Genomic DNA, 22,202 nt, shown 5'->3' with positions numbered 1-22,202 from the left:
AAATATTTTGTAACTAAAAAGTTATATACTCACCTTTGAGTAAAGAGGTGACATGGTTATGTATTTTTCTTAAATAAAAAATAATTTTTATTTATTAAAAGATAATTTTAACTAAAAAGTAATACTAAGTGTAATTAAAAACGACGCATCATTTATACCATGATATAAATTATATAAATGACATGATATTATAAATATAATATGTAATAATTACATAATTATCATAAATTAATTTTTTTTACCTTATTATTGTTTTGTAATATTATTTCTTAAGTATTGCTATTGAAACCAACATTCTAACATTTCGATATGAACTAAATTAAAATATAAAAATGGAGTTACAATATTATCACATCATTATAATACAGCTTTTATAAATTTCATATAAAAATAGATAAATAAATTGTAATGAAATAAAGATATAAAAGAGTCTTTCTACTATTCTAAGGAACATCTTTATCAACTTCCGAATCCCAATGATTTGACTTTTGTATATGACTCTAACCAGTGTTAACAATGGCGGTTGTTACCAAAAACACACTGAAAATGGATATCAGTGAGTTGAGAAAAACAGTGGAGGAAGTGGAACTTGTTGATGCTCATGCTCACAATATAGTTTCTCTTCACTCCAACTTTTCCTTTATTCACGCCTTTTCCGAGGCCAATGGTGACGCCCTTACTTTCTCACCTAACTCTCTTTCTTTCAAGGTAACTTCGCTTTTACAATTTATTCTCTAACTTTGCTTCATCTACGTTCTATTGTTGTGTTGGAGCAACGTTTTTTTTAATTGCCATGTGCTGCAAACTTTGAGGGACATCGATTCATACTTCCAACAGTAAAAAAGAGTCAACGAGTCTGAACTAATGGACGTGTAATCTGTGACTCTTCACTAGGTGGTCAACTACTTATGTGTCAATGCTGGAACTCTTTCTTATTGTACTATTTATTGATCTTGTTTGAAGAAACTTACTCGTGATTTTATATTTTTTCAATCAATTTTGACTCACAAGGAAAGTGTTAGAGAGCAGGAAACTTCTAACCAATATTGCATTTGATTAGTTATAATGGGTTTTGGTTTTGGCGGTTTAGTTATTCTTTGGTTGGATTACATTCTGCTGTCACTACTAACAAAGGAAATAATCAATGCTTAGATTAGATTAACTGAGATTAGCATTTAATTAGTGATAATAAACCTAAGGTAAAGGGAGGAAATCAAATTAGATTTACACTTTTTCATCTTTCTGTTCATACAGAGCTATGCATAAAAAAGTCATTTCTCTTAAGCTTACTCTTAAGCAATTCAAGGTGCTTACATGAGTCAGGGTGCTGTCTCCATGTATCAGAGTGTTGGTGAATTTGATGGGGATTTCAGCACTTGTGCACTACTTTACTCTTCAACTTATATTTGCTAAAATATTATCCTCTAAAAAACTTATTTGAGGAACTTTATTTTCAGTCTGGCTGGAATCTCATTGTAACAGCCTATTTTGTCTTGTTAATATAACAGAGAAATTTAAGAGATATTGCTGAGCTGTATGGATCCGAGATATCCTTGCAAGCTGTTGAAGACTACCGGAGAGCATCCGGAATGCAATCCATCTGCTCATCATGCTTTAAAGCTGCAAGAATCACTGCCATACTTATTGATGATGGCATACAATTGGACAAAAAGCATGACATAGAATGGCACAAGAGTTTTATACCTTTTGTTGGTAGAATCTTAAGAATTGAACGATTGGCCGAGGAAATCCTCGATGAGGTGAGTTACCAGCACAAAATCACTTTTAATTTGCATTATCATGCTTATTAGGTATCTTTGGTAAAATTTCATAACAGTATTTCTCGGGGACAAAAAAATTCCATTCTGGTATTAGTTTAATGTTACTGTTTGTTTCCACGTGATTATATATGCAGGAAAGAGAATACTGTATTCAAATCCCTTCTCTATTGTTTAAGTTAGAGGGTTAGGCCTTCAAAATTTCAGACATCCGTGCTACTTCCTTTCTGTGAAAGCATTTTATAAAATTAAAGAAAAAACAGGAGTTTCGAAATGAGGAGAAATATGTTGTGTTTTGCAAGGTTCATTCTGGACCAGTAGTTTTGCACATGAACTTTCACAATATGTGCATCCATTTCGAAGGCTTCATCTGCGTAGCTATTTACAGAATTTCTTAAATTGTTTCTGCAAATTAATGTTCGAATACATTAAGCATAACTTATCAGAGAAAATTCTTTAAGTAGAGATTCCTTAGTCTTTGTTTGAAAGAAAATTTCCGACTAAATTATAATTTAATCAACTTTATATCACATCTTCCATTTGGATTTTGTGAAGTTTGAGTATTAAACAGCAACTTACACATATACTCTTCAAGGGAGAAAAGGAATGAAGAAACTAGTAAGTGATTTTTTTCCAACATTTTAAGATCCCATAGTATTTGACTGGTAAAAAGGGATTTTGATCCTTACAGTCTATGGGATGCTGAAATTTCCAAGACATCCCATCATGATAGCAGGCCAGAAAGTTATTTGCTTTCCACCAGAACCAGAATTGATCAATTGATGAGGGATTCTCTGCTATGCTTGATGCCTAAAATTATAGCTTGTTAAGCCATGTGAAGGTCTTAAAGAAACTTCGGTGACATTTTTAGTTTTGGTGCTCTTTCTTATTATGATTTCAAGACTCCTTCAAATTGCCATCCTTTAATCATTTTTTCACCTTGAATTTTAATATATATATATATATAGTAATATCAACTTTGTCTACTATTTTCTCTAATTTTTATGGACAGTGAATGTTTCATTCTCTCTGGAGATTATTATGCGGCAATTGAGTCTAAAAGTGAATTCGGAAAATTCAAAGAAATTAAATTTTATTTGGGAAATTATTCTCATCAGAAGTCTGTGAATCAAGGCCACTGCTGTTAGTTAGGGAATATGTAATTGTTCAATTGTATATTTTGCAAGCTCCTATTTAATTGCAGCCGTCTATTTGCAGTCTTATTTATGTTCTGCCTCTAGGTCATTCACCTTCTTGTTATATTATCTTATATATAAATCTGATGTTGAAGGACTTGCCTGATGGATCTTCTTGGACTGTGGATTCATTTACTAAAGCATTTGTCTCAAAGCTGAAATCATATCCTTTATATGTTTTTCTCTCTATCTCTCTCCACACACTGCACGCAATGCTGTTTTTTTAGCTGTATTAGAATATAATATTTTAGCTGTATTCCTTAGCAATGCTGTTACAGTTGCTGGTGAGATATTTGGATTGAAAAGCATAGCTGCATACCGCAGTGGCTTAGAAATCAATACTAATGTTACTAAAAAGGATGCTGAGGAGGGACTGAGGCAAGAATTGATTGGTGAGTAGAGTGTGCAGGTTTGTTTTAATATAATCTGTTTCGGTATATTCTTTCTCACCTTTCTTTACTTTCAGCTGGGAAGCCTGTCCGTATTGCAAACAAAAATCTTATTGACTACATCTTCTTGCTAAGTTTGGAGGTTGCTCAATCCTATGACCTGCCAATGCAGATACACACGGGGTAATGGACAGTTTTAAATTGTTTGATACTTTTACATATATTGATATCCAAGTATTTTGGGGGAATACATAATAAAAGCTGTGGATACTGAAACTCTTTAGGAATTTCAAAATATTACTCAGCTAAGATCAATTCAAATAATTTCATTTCTATGTGCTTAACAGAACCGTATTAGTAAGGTTACTTGAACAACAAGGCATATACTATCTTACATTTTGTTCTCAAAACATCAATGATAGGTGAAATTAGTTTGCACCTTTTCCATTTCTAGGATTTACCACACTTCTCTATATGTCAAAGATACTGTTTTTTTCTCTATTTACAGCTGTCAGGCAAAAATCACCATGATTCTCAGCTTTAGGATACTAATTTTTCTTTTGTTAACTAGCTTTGGGGATAAAGATTTGGATATGCGACTGTCCAATCCTCTTCATCTACGTGCAGTTCTTGAGGACAAGAGATATTCGAAGTCTCGGATTGTTTTTTTGCATGCATCCTATCCATTCTCAAGGGAAGCGTCATATCTAGCCTCTGTTTACTCACAGGCAAACATTTTACAACTCAATGACTCGGTATTAGTATATTTGAGTTACTGGTTAACTGGCATGTAACACAGTCTCTCTCTTTCAGGTCTACCTTGATTTTGGGCTGGCAATTCCAAAGTTGAGTCTACATGGGATGATTTCTTCAATGAAGGAGCTATTAGAATTGGCTCCAATAAATAAGGTGACAATATAACAAAATAAATTGAATATTATGTGTAAATTGCAAAGGAATAAGAATTTTATAATGAAATTAGAATCTTCTTGAACTTTGGGTTATCCCATGAAACCTGTAAATTGCAAGATTTTCTGGCCACGACAATTTATTGTTTCACGAGAATAAACTTTGCAATGCAGGTGATGTTCAGTACCGATGGCTATGCATTTCCTGAAACATTTTACTTAGGTTAGTTTGTAGTGTTTATCTCTTTGTGGCTTTTGCTGAGTTTGAAAACTCGTAACTCATATGGTGTGAATACTACTGGTTAATGCTATGAGTTTTTATTTTACAGGTGCAAAGAAGTCTCGTGAAGTTGTCTTCTCTGTTCTACGTGATGCATGCATTGATGGTGATCTCTCAGTTCCTGAGGCTGTGGAAGCTGCAAAGGACATCTTTGCAAGAAATGCAATTCACTTCTACAAGATTAGATCAGCTAACGGCGTTATCAGTTCACGTAGTAATTTGTCCCAAAAGTTGAATGATGACCTAGACATTGACGTCTCACTTGTTCGTCTCATGTGGGTTGATGGTTCAGGACAGCACAGATGTCGTGTGAGTCTCCCTCCCTCAAGCGCTTTCCTTTTACTTCATTGTTCTTGGTTAACCTTGGGAGGAAATTATAGAAAGATGTTTACTTTGAGTTTTCAAATGCTAGGTCATTCTTTATTCTGTTTACATTTGGAATAAATCTAAATTGCATGGTTCTCACTCCAATCATGTTGTATATAGTTAGTTTAGTGTTTTTTCTTAGATATGATATTATTATGGAGAAGAGAAAAAGATGAAATCTATGCTAGAAAAGTTCTGCTTTGGTTTTGCTGCATTACATAACGTTTCAGTTGCATTATTGTTGACAAAGTGAACAGAGAAGTCAGGAATAATGTTGGATGCTAGATGCATTTTCAATCTCTAGAGAAATTGTTGGAAACAAGTTGACTGAGTTCAGGTTTATGTCTTAAGTGAAAAAATAATATGAAAATCCGCCCCCCTCCCCACTGAATTGCTGAGACATTATCTCCTTTCACACCTTTTGTCTCACTTGAAATTCAGAATACTAAGTCACTTTCTAGGAAGTTCTAATGCTGCATCCCTCATTTCCTAGTGCACATACTGGGATTGCAAATTTATGTCTTTAGGCACTTAAACTTCTGGCTGTACAGGCCTGGAAAAGTTCCGTTCAGCCAGTTTATGAATTCTTTTCTTTAAATTACATATTGAGATGGAGTTGTATTTTATTTCAGGGGGTTCCTAAAAAACGTTTCAATGATGTGGTTGTTAAGAATGGGGTTGGTTTAGCATTTGCGGCTATGGGATTCTCTTCTCTTATGGATGGACCTGCAGACGGATCTGGTCTAACTGCAGTTGGTGAAACAAGATTAATCCCTGATTTGTCTACTCTAAGGAGAATTCCATGGTAAATAATGTTTTTCTTTACAGGATATGAGCATTTTGCATAAATTAAACTTCCTTTACAATTGATTCTCAAATTATCAAGAATATAATATTCTTCAATAAATTAACGATGGAAAAGCTGAAAGGGAAATATCTTTTTTTGCCTTTTAAACTCCCTCGCCCCATTATGAGATATACTTGTTTATGCGCAGTGCAATAGTTTTCAGTCTTTATAAATTGTATGAAGAACTCAAAACAGTGAACCTTCCAATTTCCTTCCCTCAATTGGCAGCTGGCATTTTGGTCTCTCATGTCATTGAAGTTTCGGAACCAGATAATTTTGGATTATTATCCTATGTTTTTCTTTTCCTTGTGTCTTTTTCTCATTTCATTTTATATCAGTAATTGTTTTACTACTCATGTTTTGTTTATCTTATTATGCAAGTATCTTGTTTCTTTTCGTTTTCTTCTTTCTATTAAATCAATTTTGTATTTAATTGTTGCCATGTTTATTAACTAAGTAAATAGCAATTGCATCATGGCATGGTTCAAGTGTCTTCCAGAATGGAAGTCATCTTAAGGTGTAGGCTTTTTTTTATCCAGAAATATATTCTTAAGACAGATACAATTTTGTTAACTAATGCAACTCTCTTTTGAATAGGAATGAAAAAGACGAAATGGTTTTAGTTGACATGTGTGTTAAACCTGGTGAAGCTTGGGAATATTGCCCAAGAGATGCCTTAAGAAGAGCTTCTAAAATTCTGAAAGATGAATTTGACTTGGTACGAAGCAGAGTTTCTTTTATCCATTGAGAAGTATACGATATTTAACTTTTTCTTCTGCTTCCACTTCCAGGAAATGAAGGCAGGATTTGAGAATGAATTTATTCTCTTAAAGAGGCTAACAAGGTATGTTACATAATGTTATCTCTATGATCGGAATAGTACAATTTACAGGCAATTTGTTAAAAATGTGGAGAAAAAAAAATTCAGGGAAGGTAAAGAGGAATGGATACCATTTGACACGAGTCCATACTGCTCCACATCAGGATTTGATGCTGCTTCCCCCGTACTTCATGAAATTGTCAATGCTCTTCATTCCTTGGGAATTTCAGTTGAACAGGTAAAAAGAATTTGTGACATGATGAATTGTAAGTGAATGTATGATATGACTTTGTATGATTTTCATTGACTACTACTTTTATCTTCTGAAGATTGATTTCACATAAATGAAACAAGATTAGGGTGAACCTAATACACTCTGTAAAGAGAATTAATAGTAATTAACAGGGCTCAACCAAAACACTATATTCTTAAAACTGAAAGTAAGCATTGAAAAGCCCATCAATCATGAATAATTTGGGCTTAAGCATGACCAAGGTCCTTAAAAGGATTATCCTTTATAGCATGTTTTAAGACATTGTCTGATACTTCTTTTCCAGCTGTCACCCTTGGCCCACTTTTTAAACTTACCTTTTTTCCTTAATATCCTAGATACACGGTGAAGCTGCAAAAGGTCAATTTGAGGTGGTTTTGAAGTATTCCATTTGCACTAAAGCTGCAGACAACTTAATTTTCACCCGTGAAGTTGTTAGGGCAATCGCCAGAAAGCATGGCTTGCTAGCAACTTTTATTCCAAAGTAAGTGGCAAAGTTTGTTGTAGTGTTATATGATATCCGTGTATTAGATTTTTGAACCAAAGAAAACCAAATTTGCATCTGAAAGCTACTTTGAAGACTATGCCAGCTTATTTGACACCATGTGGGCACAATTGTATAGTGATAATGTTGTAAAGAAGCCCATACTTGTATCTTCTACGGAGAAAGTGTCAATGAAAGTACCCTCGTGATTTGGATATATGCTAACTTAACAATATCTAAGCAAGACTTATACTTCAGGACTATTTCTCTTACTACCACTTTAAAATACCCGGTCGAATTTAAAATGTGAAAATAAATAATTTTAATAAATTTGTATACAATCAACTCTTTTATCATAAAATTATTAGTAATGAATGCTTTTACAATCAATGTGAAGTCACATATATCATACATGCTGTAGATGGGTATGTTAATAAAACATAATTGCAGCTGATGAACTATCTAATGTAACTGTTAAAAATATTTTTGTTGTAACGACAGTTTTGTCATGCTATTTTTTAAGGTACGCATCAGATGATTTGGGTTCTGGGTCGCATGTTCATCTTAGCTTGTGGCGCAATGGCCAAAATGTATATATGGGATCTGGTGGATCATCTAAGCATGGAATATCAACTTTGGGAAGAGAATTTATGGCTGGAATTCTACAACATCTTCCTTCAATCTTGGCATTTATAGCACCACTCCCTAACAGGTTGCTCTTACATTGTCTTATTCTCTGTTTTTTGACCGAAACTGATGTTATTGTATGCATTATATTGCCAGCAATAATAAAGTTTTAGTTGTTCGGAGTAAGATAGGATTCTTTTTCCCTCTTTAACAAGCGTTATAGTAAAATGCAAATACCACCTTTTGGAATTATGCTGCAATGTCTCTTAGCTATCTGAATTCCTCACAGTTATGATCGATTGCAACCCAATACATGGAGTGGTGCGTACCTTTTTTGGGGAAACGAAAATAAGGAGGCTCCATTGCGTGCTTCATCTCCACCTGGAACTCTTGACGGTCTAGCCACTAACTTTGAGATGAAATCATTTGATGGTTCTGCCAATCCATACTTGGGCTTAGCAGCCATAATTGCTGCTGGCATTGATGGGCTTCGAAGGCATCTTCCTCTTCCTGAACCTGTTGGTAAAATCATATAACCTTTATTATATGTTTATATTAACCATGAACTGTAAGATATTAAAATAGTTAGCTATTGTGTTAGTTTGTATTAACTTGTGGAAGAAGTTCAATATAAATTGTATAAATCTTTCATTAGAAATCTTGTAAAAAAACCTGTTGGGACTTAAGCGTACTACATTACACTATAATGCACTATACTGACCGTTGCAGTCTTTTGTGTTTCCTATATTTACTTTTCAGTTTTTTTAGTAGACAGACTTACTAGTTCCTTAAAATGCTTATGGTTTTGCAATGTGGGACCTAAATCCAAAATGGCCATCACATGGAAAGTATACTCTAGAAGGAATAAAGAGTCCAAAAGAGAGATAGAATTCTAGTGAGGTGGCACACGGCTACTGCATTTGCAGAAGGAATTCTCTTAGCTTATTCTGTTTTACAGCCTCTTTAATAGGACAGTAGGGGAATAAGGGAAGGCAAAAAAGAAGATTGTACACGGGTTGTTAGGAGAGTGTCTCTATATAGGACTCATAGGCTTTGGTTTATCTTTTTCATTGACTGTAATAACTTTGGTAGATTCTCTTTTATATCAAATAATACAGTTGCAGTGAAATCCTTGTTGGGGTTTGCATCAGAAGCCGAGGAAGCACAGTGGAAGCTGAATTTTATTTTCTTCTATCAAGTTTAATTCCAAATTTGCTGTCTTTTTTCATCTCTTTGTCTTTCATGTTCCTTTTACCAATCTACATAACGATTGCATAAATTTTTGTTGGGAATCTTACAATTTTTAGCTCCTGTATACAAATATCAATACAAACTTCTCATTTCATGTATGAAACAGATACAGATGCAAATCCGGAAATCCTTCAGAGATTGCCAGCATCCCTTTCTGAATCTTTGGATGCTCTCCATAAGGATGAGTTCCTTAAGGAATTTATCAATGAGAAGTTGCTAACTTGCATAAAATCAATTCGAAAGGTATGTATTCGATGTAGATGCCTTTTACCCTTGGGTTGCTGTTAAGCACTAGTTAGCTGCATGTTAGAGATATCAGACAAATGTTTTGCTTATTTTTTGTTTAAGCATGTTTTTCAAAATGTATTGTTTCTGTCCTTAAATATCTGTCCCGTATCAAACTATCAATAGACTAATCATGCTTTATGTAATAAATCCAGGAAAATGCTCCTCCAAAGTTTATCTCTAAAGTGAGCAAGTAATGATGTCTCTATAATCCATCCTTAATTAGTGGATTAAGATTTTAATAAACTTTCTTTTTCTTGGCACACTCATCAAATTAAATTGTGTGAATATACAAACCCTAAATCTTAAATCCTAAATCTTAAACCCTAAATCTTAAACCCTAAATCTTACAGAAATCTTAAACCATAAATCCTAAACCCTAAATCTTACAGAAGAATTATTTGAAACATCAAACTTTGTAGTAATGTTACTAGAGATTTCTTTGTATACATGGATTTGAATAGTTTTCTAGAAGACCAAGGAAAAGAAAGTGAGAAAAAAAATTAATTTTTTTTATAAATTAAATTAATTTATGCTAATCATAATTTGTAAAGATTTATCTGCAGTAGTTTTTTCCAAGTCTGATTTTTAAGGTATGTACAAACTAATTTTAACTTCTGGAAAATTTTGTTTTATTTTTAAAAATATTTATGTTGGAGATCTCATATCTACTATAAATAAAATCAATTCATAAGTGATTGCAAATTCCATCTTAGAATATATTGGACAATATTGGAAGTTTGCAAATTCCATCTTAGTTTCATTTCTATGATTTTCTTAGCCAAAAGCTGCTAATTTTGATGCTTAATGTGACTTATATTATCAGGCTGAAATTGAGCATTACACGAAGCACAAGGATGCATACAAGCAACTCATTCACCGTTACTGAGCTAGTTGCCTTTTGTAGAATTCAAGACTGGTTTTGAGCACAGTTTAAGATCTGGTGAAATCTTAGCAATGACCAATTCATGTTACTTGCTTTTACTCTCGAGCTTTATGGTTCAGGGTAAAGACAATAATGGTCGTATCTTTTTTATATTCTGTCTTAACTATTATGTGTATCTTATACGTATCTATTCTATGTACCCTATTCCTAGTAAGATATGAATCATGGCCAATTTCTCTATATTTTTAAGATCTTCAAATTTTAAATAACATGTGGATTTAGTTTTTTTGTCTAAATATTTATTATAATTTTTAAAGTTAAGAACGATTACATTTGCATATTTTTGAAGTTTGAGGATTAAATTATTTGACCTTGTCTAATGAATCGGCATTCTCCAATTTTGCTTTTTTTTTTATCAACATAGTTTCTAACATAGCGTCACAAAATCCTTTAATCTGAAATGAACATTTTTCTTGTTGCACAAACACAAATTAATTCACCCTACAAGTTACTGAAATACTGAAAGATCCTTTTTACAATCCTTAAATGAGATTCTTTAGAATCTATCTAAAATCTTGCAGGCGTTATGTATCTAAGTCTACTTATAATAAGATAAAGAAAATATGTGATCATACCTCTGTAAAATGTTTGATATACTTTCTTATCATTTTCGTCCTTGTTAAGAATAACAAACGCATGCAGGGGAGTGTTTATAGGCTTTGCGTCTGACATGTTGAGTTTTTTTCAACACTTAGACGTATTTTTTATGGATAATAATATCCCTTCTCTTTGTTTGATCTCGAGGCCAAGAAAGAACTTGAACTCTCCCATCATACTCATTTTTTAATTCACCCTTGCACAAAAATTTTAATAGCACGGAAGATAATATCAACATAAATTTGAACAATGATAAAATCTTTGTTGTATTATTTACAAAATAAGATTGCATCAATTTTTCCTCTTGCAAACTCATTTTTTTAGAAGAAAATTGTTTAGTTTATCACACTAAGCTCTAAGAGCTTGTTTAAGACCGTCTTTTTAAGTTTACATAGATTTTCTTATTTAAGAAAGCACTTTTAACGCCAATTGTGAAAGCTTTATTTTTTTTAAGCAATTAAGATTAACAAAACAAAATCTTTATTCCTTCAAGACGTGCAACAAGAGCAAATATTTTAATAAAATTTTATACAAATATTTTAGTAAAATTTTATACTTTTTTTTTTTTTACAATAGTTTTGTGCTACCAATCTAACCTTATTTTTAATCATATTACCATCTTTGTTAAGCTTGTTTCTTTCAGTCTTGTTTTAATCACATTGGTCAAATGGAGGAGGTACTAATGACGGACATAATTGTTAGTAAATTAGTTGATTTTTTTTTTCATGGTTAGAATTCAATCTTTGTATATTAGAGCTTGCTTTACATTATTTGGTTCTTCTCGAAAAACTAAAATTGGAGTAGCTTCGCTCTAAAAGACAAATCGATTCTAACATCCTCGTTTCTTTCTCCTAAGATTTGATCTTGAAAATAAGCTGAAACATATTTTCACTTCTCTTAAAAGTTTTGGCCAATCTATGTTAGGCCTTCGTCTAAAGCTTCAACTACCTTAGACTCTTTTGTTTCTTCATTTGACAAAAAAATTTTGTGTATTCTAGTAATGCGAAGATATACAAAATTTAAGTAACGGTCTAATACTCTTTTATTAATTTTGAAAAAAATCATCAAAATTTGCATTTATGATTTTTTTACTTGAATTTATCAAAATAATCAAGAAATATACCTTATCACATAATAGCTCATTTAAACTACCGTATAATTCATATTAAAAAGTTGAGAAAATAATTATTTTATCTATTTTTTAAAATTATTTTATCAATTTTCTAATAAGTAGTTAAAGGTCCACAAGCTTACGTTTTTATTTCTTCTATAATAAAATATTATTAGAATTTTAATTTTTTGAATAAATGAAGTTATTTGAATATCTAAAAAGTATTGTTTCTAGAACAAAATCTCAAATAAAACTATTACAAAAATTTAAACTAAAGTATTATTTTTGTTGGGGAAGCTAGTTTTATTTGAATTTTATTTACACAAAGGTGCGAAAGAAGAACACAACCCAATAACGACCTGAGCAAAATACGAACACAGATCTTGTTGGTGCCACAGGAGAAGGCAACATCAACAGTCGAAACCGACAGAAACTTGCAAGAGAGAACCGCTGAATCGCGGAATTGTTAACCAGGTGCGTTCTGCATGAATTGTGACCTAGAAACAAACAATTCCTGAGTAGTTTTTTTTTTTCTTTTGCTTTTTTCTAGTGTCCAAGCTCGCTGAATCGACTCTAAACTCGCGACTTTACTCGTGTTTGTTCGATTTCGCCAGAGCCTACTCGAAAACGATTCTAGTGCGAGTTATTTGTATTTGAAGTTTAATGTCCTAAATTTACCCTTTAACTAAGAGTTTTTCTCTGCTATTGATTTCAAACTGCTTTAGGACAGAACATGGCATCAAAAAGGGAAAGGGGTGTTGGTGATAGAGTAGAGGATGAAGGTCTGGATAATGAATCAAAAAGGCAGAAGCTGGATGAGGATTCTTCTCCTTCTCCTCTGGTCTCCATTGCGAATCCACTTTCTGGGTTGGCCAATAATTATGCTGACATTGATGACGAGGAAGAATATGTTAGAAGGGAAAGGAGTTCTGTTAATGAGAGGAGGAATGATGGGTCCCAGCACAATGGGCATAGACATGGAGAGGCTGATCATAGTGATGAAGAAGACGATTCACGTGAACAATTATTTAGTGGAAGAAACAATCGCCAGGTTGAGGTTCGGAAGGACTGTCCTTATCTCGATACTGTTAATAGACAGGTGCTTGACTTATCTGGTCCATTGTTGATAGTAGTTTTACTGATTTTTCATGCTATTTGAATTTTTATGACATTTATGCACGCGCAGGTTTTGGATTTTGACTTTGAAAAATTCTGTTCTGTCTCCCTGTCGAATTTAAATGTGTATGCATGTTTGGTTTGTGGGAAGTATTACCAAGGGAGAGGGAGGAAGTCTCATGCATATACACATAGTCTGGAAGCAGGACACCATGTTTATATCAATCTCCGCACTGAAAATGTCTACTGTCTTCCTGATGGTTATGAAATTAATGATCCTTCATTAGATGACATTCGGCATGTTTTAAATCCAAGGTTAGTCTTTTTTTTTTTATTTGGCTTTGCTGCAGACAATATTTTAGCTACATCTCTCTGTCTCTATCGTCATAAGCTGTTGGCTGGTGACTATGTTCATATTATAATATTTTGTGCAATGTATGTCAGCTGTTGTTAGCCGGTTAGAGTATTTATTTACCACTTGTATCTCCCCAGAAAAGTGATTTTTATCCACTCTGGTAGCTCAAAATTCATGCTATGGACCTTCGTAATAAGTTATTAACACCAAGGATTGTGGTTGAATTTGTCATCTGCTTACACAAAGTTTGTGAGCTTCTAGACTTGAGCCTTGGCTTGGACACTCTGTGAATAGGTATGAGATTGGATCCTTACTGGTGTTAAACGTATCCCCATCCACTCTATGGTAGGGCCAATGGTGAGCCCTAAACTAGAACTATCCCTAGACAATGCATCTGATCTGACGGGTAGATTGGGGGTCAACCTTGGAATCCCTTTTACATACCCAAAATAAAAATAGTTTCTTTGCATGGTGGCATAAGAAATAATTGTTTTACCCTTGTTTATTATCTCACTGATGTTAATATCTGTATCTTTATAATAAACAATGGCTTTTGTTTTTATGAGCTATGGGTTTGGGCTTTGTACTATGAGTCATGGTTGATTTCTTAATAAATTCAGTCACGTACATAGCATCTTTATGATTTGCATGTTGACATAATTTATCTTCTATTTTCTGCCTGTGTATGTGCCTAACTGCTTGTAATATGCTTGTTTGATGTTTATCAAATTATCAGCACTTGCTGTCATCATAAAAGATCAAGCTTCAATTTTCTGTAATTTAGAATCACATTGAAATATTTATTCACCGTTGATTAAGTTATCATCATCGTTATCATTTATGATTCTGCAGTATCTTATGTTTTCAGTACCTTGTGCATTCATATAGTTCTCTATATGCAGATTTACTGCAAAAGAAGTTGAACAACTTGACAAAAATAAACAGTGGTCTAGGGCACTTGATGGTTCTAGTTACCTCCCTGGAATGGTATATTTTTCATGCTTATAAGAATGAAATTTTTTAATATTATAGGAAGTTTGTTAGGTGTTTTATGGCCTACATTTATCCATTATACTATGACTTTTCAGGTGGGACTTAATAATATAAAGGAGACTGATTTTGTGAATGTAACAATTCAATCCTTAATGAGGGTTACCCCATTGAGGAATTTTTTCCTTATCCCCGAAAATTATCAACACTGCAAATCTCCACTGGTTAATCGATTTGGTGAGCTTACTAGAAAAACATGGCATGCACGGAACTTTAAAGGACAGGTTTGTTTCTGATAAATTCATTGTGTACCATATTATTATGATTTGGTGGTGACTTGTCCAACAAGATGCGTGTCAACAGGTCAGCCCACATGAGTTTCTACAAGCTGTGATGAAAGCCAGTAAGAAAAGGTTTCGGATAGGTGCACAATCTGATCCAGTTGAGTTCATGTCATGGCTTCTTAATACGCTACATGCAGATCTTAAGACATCAAAAAAGAATACCAGCATAATCTATGAGTGTTTTCAGGTTCTTCTTTATCCACTGTAATTTTCTTTTCTTTTGGTTCACATGTTGCTGGCAGAAGCTATTCACTAGGTGTGTTTGTTGTTTTAATTTAACTGTGGTTGCAGGGTGAACTTGAGGTTGTGAAAGAGATTCCTAACAAAGGGACCATTGATAAAAAAGAAAACACTGAATACCAGAACAATGCTGAGAAACTTTCGGATGGGGTAAATGAACGAAATGCATTTGTCAAAGAAACTTCAAAAATGCCATTTCTAATGTTAGGGTTGGACTTGCCGCCACCTCCTCTTTTCAAGGATGTGATGGAAAAAAATATAATACCACAGGTACTAATCCACCAATGCTACTGTTCTTTTTGCATGGGATGATGTAGTTGATAATGATATAATCTGCATCGAGGTGATCTAAATTGAAGTTTAAATTGTTATTCTGTTTGTAACTGTTATATTTGAGAGACTTGTAAAAATAAGAAATTTGTGGATATTAATGTATGGAAGGATGTTTTTACACTAATGCTGGTAACTAATAGTCACTTTTAAACCATTCTTTAAGAGCAAAGCAAAGCAAATAGTTTTAGATTTACTTGACTGATTATGTCTATGTTATACATCCTTTACAGTAAATTTATCTTGTTTTCTAATCATGTCTTTGTGTTGGCTGTTTATCTTGCTACGTGCCATGGACTGCGTCTTGACTGGGAATGTGCTATTCACTTTCTCAACTCGTCCATCACACTCCCATGAGTAAACATGCTCATAGTTGCGCATTGTCCTAGTTCCAATAAAATCCCTTGCCATGAAAGGACCCTTGTTTGGTTGATATCCACTTGTTCTGATTCTCATCATGAGCTTTCAACTTCCCATTATTTTACAACTCATCTTAAAGCATATATACAAATTTCTAGCCATCTCCTTGTGGAAAAACTCCAAGAAGTTTTGTAAACACTAAAAATGACCAGGGAGACAAATTTTGAATTCCTTTTCTGGATGCTAATCTATCTGTTTTGAGCCACCTGTGCACCCATTTGTATTTTGTAGTTGAAATTCCCATCTTCTTGTTGGGTACGTTGATGCATTCATTTTAAAATATCTGCAAATACCATGGGGTTAATGGCTTTCCTTTCCCCCCAACCAGTGATACCTTTTGTTGTGTACATTCTAATTGCTCGAGATTTATGAATTTAAAACGCAAACCTGTAATTATTTTACATACCCCCTCGACATTGTACTATAGTCTAGGTTATCTTTTATTTGAATGCCGTGACCGTGATGTAAAAGCTTTAAAGCAAGTGGTAGAGTTCCCTCTAAAGCAAGGATAATTAGTTCCAATTGCAATTCCACTTTTCCACTTGTGAACTTGAGTTTTGGTTTTCATGTTTAAAGCTTTTTTATTTGGAAGTTCTATCTGTCTTATTTTTCGTACTTGCCTGCTAATATAAATTGGCTTGATTTTTAGGTTCCACTCTTTAACATACTGAAGAAGTTTGATGGTGAAACTATCACAGAGGTTGTCCGACCTCATATAGCAAGGATGAAATATCGTGTTACCAGATTGCCTAAGTATATGATTCTTCACATGCGTCGGTTTTTTACCAAGAATAATTTTTTTGTAGAAAAGAATCCGACATTAGGTAATAATTTGTGTTGTGAGCTGTACTTTATTCAAGTTAACACCCACATACTTCTAACCTCACCCTATATTTGCTTCAGTCAACTTTCCTGTGAAGAACCTGGAGTTGAAGGATTACATTCCCTTGCCAACACCAAAAGAAAATGAGAAATTGAGATCTAAGTATGATTTAATTGCTAATGTTGTTCATGATGGCAAACCTGGTGAAGGTTTCTATAGGGTTTTTGTGCAGCGCAAATCAGAAGAACTATGGTAAGTTCTATTTCTCGATTATATAAAAAATCTCCATGAATTTGAAAGAATGAATTTATGGATGTTCAACAAAGACGAAGACTAATACCTTGTTTCTTTAGGTATGAGATGCAGGATTTGCATGTCTCTGAAACACTTCCTCATTTGGTCGCACTTTCAGAAACTTATATGCAGATTTATGAACAGCAGCAGTGAAAGGCTGAGTTCGAATCCTTTTCTATGTGCACCACAACCTTAAGCACATTATCTGCTGAAGGGTTGAGAATGAGAGATTTCAGGTGCACATAGCAGCCAGCTTGATTAGCAGGCTGCAATTGAGTTGGGATGGTTGGGGTTAAAACTAAAAATTAACCCCTGTTTCTGAGTATTGAAGCTGTCTATTTTGACCGGTTCAGTCCATAATATGCAGATGTACTGCATGCCTCCGAGTGACCCACTTGGATTTTTGTAGTACTTATCTGATAGTAAGTTCACTAGTAACACATGGAATGCGATATACCTTCAAGGGTAATCCAGATTTTGGTTCGATGAACATTCTCCCATCCCCTTCAGGAGGCTGTTTAGAATATGCTGATTTGGGACTGTTTAGTCCTTGAATCTTCAAGATCTAATGCATGGCGTTTCTTTCTATTTAACTATACAAATCATTTTTGGCACGCTAGTGTAAACTTACAAAGATTGATGTTATTGTGCTAGTGGATGATAATTAATCGGATATTGTTTCTTTTGTTCATTCAGTTCACACCCATGCCACATATGCTTAATGGCAATAAAAAAATTACACTAAGTCAATTTAATAGACCTAGCAGGGTTCTCTTAGCTCAGAACAGTGTTTGGTTTGGATACTTTCTGCACACTGGGTTCAACCTATGTTACTGGCTGTGGTCTAGGGTCATTTAATACTTCAATTTTTTTACTTGTGTACATCATGCAGTCATATCCTACTATTTCTAAAACTCTAAAGATAGCCATTTTTTTTTACTGATTCCAAACTTTCCAAAAATCATTTCTTCTGTTAATTGATTCTAATATCTTTTGATGTTATTTCTTTTTCCAACTAAGTTTCCCAGAAAGATAGTCAATAACATCTCAAAAAATTATGTACACTAACTAGTTCATCAAACAACAGGATATACTAAGTACCGTGTAACCAAAACAGTTAACTGATTAAAACAGCTAAATTACACTATCAAGACTGATTAGACTAAAATTAATTGAAAATAAAAAATTGTAAGACAAAAATTTAAATTTTGCAGAATTGTAAAATGGAACTTGTTCTTTGTGTTCATGTTCTCCCACCTTTCTTTTCTGATTTAGTCTCAGATTCTTCATCTTCGGTGTCATTCTCGGACTGAATTACTTTGTCAAAGAAACCCTCCTCCTTTGTTTCAGATTCAGAGGTGTCTTCTTCATCTCTCTCTTGGGTTCCTGTTGCCATTTCACTTCCTCCATTGTCATCATCTGTACTGCCAACCTGATCTGCACTAGTTGGTAGAAGATGAAGTACTAGTAGCAGGCTCTTGTTGTGGTGATGCTTGAGGCCCAGGAGCAAGACCCTGTACTTGATCAAGAGGGTTGGTGCAATGAGCTTCTATAAATGCTCTGCTACTGGAAGGCAAAGCTTTCTAAGAGGATGGTTTGTAATTTCAGCCGCTTTTGACTTGCACAGCGCATTAATAAAACTTCGGAATCCTAAGGGTGTCAAGTTCTCCCTGCATCATACCAATTTGAACATGCATCACCTTATCACCTTTTAAATTTTCTAAAATTATCCTTTATTTTGGATTTCAAAATTCAGAATTTGAAAATAAAAATCTCATTCTGGAAAAATAAATTCGAAATGTAACAAATACATTTTGAAAAGAAAAATCCAGAACATAAAATTTAAAAATATATTTTAGAAAAGAATTTCGAAATTCAAAAATATGTTTCAGAAATGTATTCCAGAAAAAAGGTTCGAGGAGTATTTTTTTATCCACATTTTCTTTTCATTAAGGTAATTTTGGAAGGATATTTTTGTTATTTTACTAAAAATTTGGGTGCATGTTCAAATTTATAAGGTGCGGAAAGAATTTGACCCTAAGGGTTCGGCTACTCCACGTGAAGATAGCTTGGACAACACAAATGTATACGGCTCCTAAAAATAATGGGCCTTTTCTTGCTCTACCCCCATAATTTTTAGCTGCACCCTCATAATTTCCATAAAATGACTATTTTACCCTTCATAAAAGTGACTTTTCAAATCTTTTGGAATAAGCTTATCAGAATTTTTAGAACATGGTCTCCGAAACAGAATTTCTTGAACATGATACTTCCTAAACGAACTTTTCGTGATTTTTTGAAGGCAGTTTCTTCCTGCACCCCTATATATTTTTTCCTGCACCCCGATAATTTTGTAAATTTCGAAACTGGCCCCCACAATTTTGGGATTTGGGAGTGTGCTACGGATTCATCAATCCGGAAGTGAATCATGGTGCATTCCGGATGAGGGGGTGTTCCGGAAGCAAAGTTGGCATAAATTATTGATTTCTGGATTGTTGAATCCGAAAACCTAATTTCTATTACCGATTGGTGGATCCGGAATGATTTTTTTTAATTATGGATTTCTGAATCCAGAATGCATATTTTGAATTACGGATTGGCGGATCTGGAATGGTTTTTTCAATTATGAATGTTTTGCATTTTTTTTATTTTGAATTGACACTATTATTCATGTACTACCGGAAGCATCAATCCGGGAGATTACTGGAAACGCCAATCCGAAAATTTACCGGATTTCATAATTCAGAATACAAAAAAAAAATGTACAGTTTATAGAGGGATAGTTTTGTCTTTGGCCAACCTTTTGGGGGTGCAGGAAGAAACTGCCTTTTTTGAATTCGATGTAGTTCATTTATTAAGCCTCTTCATCATTCTATTCTTCCAAACAAAGCTCTATTTCTTTTAGTATAAATTATATTGTGCATTGTCTTGAGTGTATTGTGTGTCTTCTTTCTTGCATACCTAGTTCCTTCAAATCAAGTTTCCTTAGTTAAGTAAGTAATAATCATAATTCTATTAACACTTAATAGTTTTAATTATAGGTTCTTACACTTACACTAACCATAAATAAATTTATTATTTTAATTAATATTTTTCTAATTGAATTTATTTTGGTCTTAATTATTTTTATAAAAAATATAGAAAAAAATTAACTTACTCTAAATTAATTTTAATTAAATATAAATTATCTTTACTCACAAAATTTTAGTTTTTAGTGAGATATATCGTTGAAAAAAAACTAAGAAACAAAATTAGAATTGAAAAAAAAAAGTTAAAGATGTTATATAGAAATTTGAGGATGAAAAAAAGCAAAATAAGATAAGAAATAAAAAAAGACAAACAAGAAAAAAATAAACAAACCTTTAATCAAAGTTAATATAATGTTAATGGAATTTTGATTAAAATAGCACATTTGAATATTTATTTCCTGTGATACTATATTGTATTAAATATTTATCTAAATAGCATATTGTGCTAAATAATTATCAAAATATCAAAGTTTACTCTACAAGTTCAGAAATTGGTTCTATTCTGAATTTCATTTTGTTTATTTTGCCTTTTCATTTAAAAATAAAATAAAGAGACTTGATAATTTTAAGTTTTTAAAAAATAATTATTTAAGAAAATTAGTTTGAAAATTACTTTTTCAAAAATCTATAAAAAAAATATAATCATTGAAAAAATATTTATTTTGAATTGACTTAGAATACTTTTTAATATAGGATTTTATTTTACATTTTTTAATATTTACATTTATTTAATCTGTATTTACTTTTTAAATATTAATTTTTTGAATTCAATAAAAAACTAAATAATTACTTCTCGAAATATTTAATTTTCTAACAAATTAAATTTTATATTTTTAATTTTTCAATTAATTAGTTCTTAAAATAATAATTTTATAAATTATAATATTTTTAAATAATTATTTCTAAATAGAATTAGTTTTCTATATTATTATTTTTCAATATATTTATTTTTCTAAAATATTATTCCTCAATATAATTACCTTTCTAAAAAATATATTTTTTAAATATATTTTTCTAAATATATTTTTCTACAATTTTATTCAAAATATTTGCTTTTTAAGATAACATTTTCTATTTTAAAATTTTAAAACTCTGTTTTCTTCATTTTTAAATAGAAAAAAAAAATTAAATAAAATCCAGATTTGAGTAATTATTAACATGCTAATGATGAAAATAAATTATCCAAGTGTGTTAATATCCCATGAAGTAAAATTCTTAAAATATAATTTATTTATTTTTACCTTCTCAAACCCAAGTTAGAGAACTTCTTTCATTGAGAATCAACTACCAAATATCATATACGACAGAGTTCATTAATTTGTTAATATTTATATCTATAACTTTTCTTCATGAATTAGTTTAAGTTACAATCTATTTTTATTGAAACTTTATCCTTTATATAAATTATTTTATTACACGAAATAAACTTTACTTTAGAACGATCTCTTCCATACCATAAAGAGACTCTTTAATTTTTATTTTTATTTTATACCAAAAGAGACTCTTCATTTATTAATTGAGTCAATGAAGATATTTTTTTTCTCATCCACCAAAAATAGTAATATATGAATGAATTAAAATTTAATTAAAATATAAATTTGAGTTTCAGTTTAAAGTAGGGGAACTCATTTTTTCTAATAAATTTTGGAGTTTAAACTAATAAAAGAGAAAGTATATTATTATAGTATTATTAGCATTTATCTCTATAATTTATTTTAAAAAATAGTATGTCTTATTCTTTGCTAAAAATATTAACTGCTTTTATTTTTACTAGTAGAAACCTAGACGCGCTTGTGTATTCACATTTTTTTACTCAAATTTTACTTAGCATACATACAAAAGTAATTTTGGATGATAAGTCGAAAGTGAAAAGTAAAAAATGAAGTGCAAAAGTGTAGAGAGTGATTGAAAATGAAGGTTATTTTATTTTATATGTGAATTTTGTGTAGTAATGTGTGAGAATATGCTATTTTTTTCTTCTTGTTGTTGTCTTAAAATAAACTAATGAAAGAGTGAAGAGTCATATAAAAACTGTACATTAATATTAATTTAAAAAATAATTTTATTTTTTAAGTAATTCATATGAAATGAAAAAATATTATTGT

The 22,202-nt window shown here is 32.2% G+C and overlaps 2 protein-coding genes across 4 annotated transcripts; both read left to right on the top strand.

Moving 5' to 3' along the window:
* The first annotated feature begins 452 nt into the window (after nt 1–452).
* On the top strand, nt 453–10,684 carry NODGS (nodulin/glutamine synthase-like protein). Its single transcript, XM_068635695.2, has 18 exons — nt 453–708; nt 1,509–1,760; nt 3,070–3,138; nt 3,252–3,366; nt 3,441–3,546; nt 3,935–4,091; nt 4,177–4,272; nt 4,446–4,494; nt 4,601–4,860; nt 5,550–5,722; nt 6,362–6,482; nt 6,556–6,608; nt 6,693–6,822; nt 7,194–7,339; nt 7,863–8,051; nt 8,256–8,488; nt 9,324–9,460; nt 10,329–10,684. Exons 1-18 carry the CDS (start codon nt 517–519, stop codon nt 10,389–10,391), a joined length of 2,541 nt encoding a protein of 846 aa, XP_068491796.1. The 5' UTR covers nt 453–516; the 3' UTR covers nt 10,392–10,684.
* A 1,750-nt stretch (nt 10,685–12,434) lies between these two features.
* Nucleotides 12,435–17,759, top strand: LOC137828929 (uncharacterized). 3 transcript variants are annotated; one of them, XM_090305102.1, is made up of 11 exons: nt 12,487–12,630; nt 12,707–12,792; nt 12,887–13,255; nt 13,343–13,587; nt 14,530–14,614; nt 14,716–14,901; nt 14,981–15,148; nt 15,253–15,471; nt 16,601–16,775; nt 16,855–17,026; nt 17,128–17,759. In XM_090305102.1, the coding sequence occupies exons 3-11, from the start codon at nt 12,890–12,892 to the stop codon at nt 17,219–17,221; spliced, it is 1,710 nt and encodes a 569-aa protein (XP_090161228.1). In that variant the 5' UTR covers nt 12,487–12,630; nt 12,707–12,792; nt 12,887–12,889; the 3' UTR covers nt 17,222–17,759. The 3 variants fall into 3 exon arrangements, with proteins under 3 accessions (XP_068491794.2, XP_068491795.2, XP_090161228.1); XM_068635693.2 differs by lacking the exon at nt 12,707–12,792 and having other exon boundaries at nt 12,435–12,630; nt 12,882–13,255; XM_068635694.2 differs by lacking the exon at nt 12,707–12,792 and having other exon boundaries at nt 12,466–12,630.
* Nucleotides 17,760–22,202: the final 4,443 nt, after the last annotated feature.

Source organism: Phaseolus vulgaris, chromosome 7 (assembly GCF_051622355.1).
Source record: "Phaseolus vulgaris cultivar YP4 chromosome 7, ASM5162235v1, whole genome shotgun sequence".
In the NCBI taxonomy this organism is placed as follows: domain Eukaryota; kingdom Viridiplantae; phylum Streptophyta; class Magnoliopsida; order Fabales; family Fabaceae; genus Phaseolus; species Phaseolus vulgaris.
The sequence above is the reverse complement of the archived record's forward strand: the minus strand, read 5'-3'. Positions and strand labels throughout refer to the sequence as shown.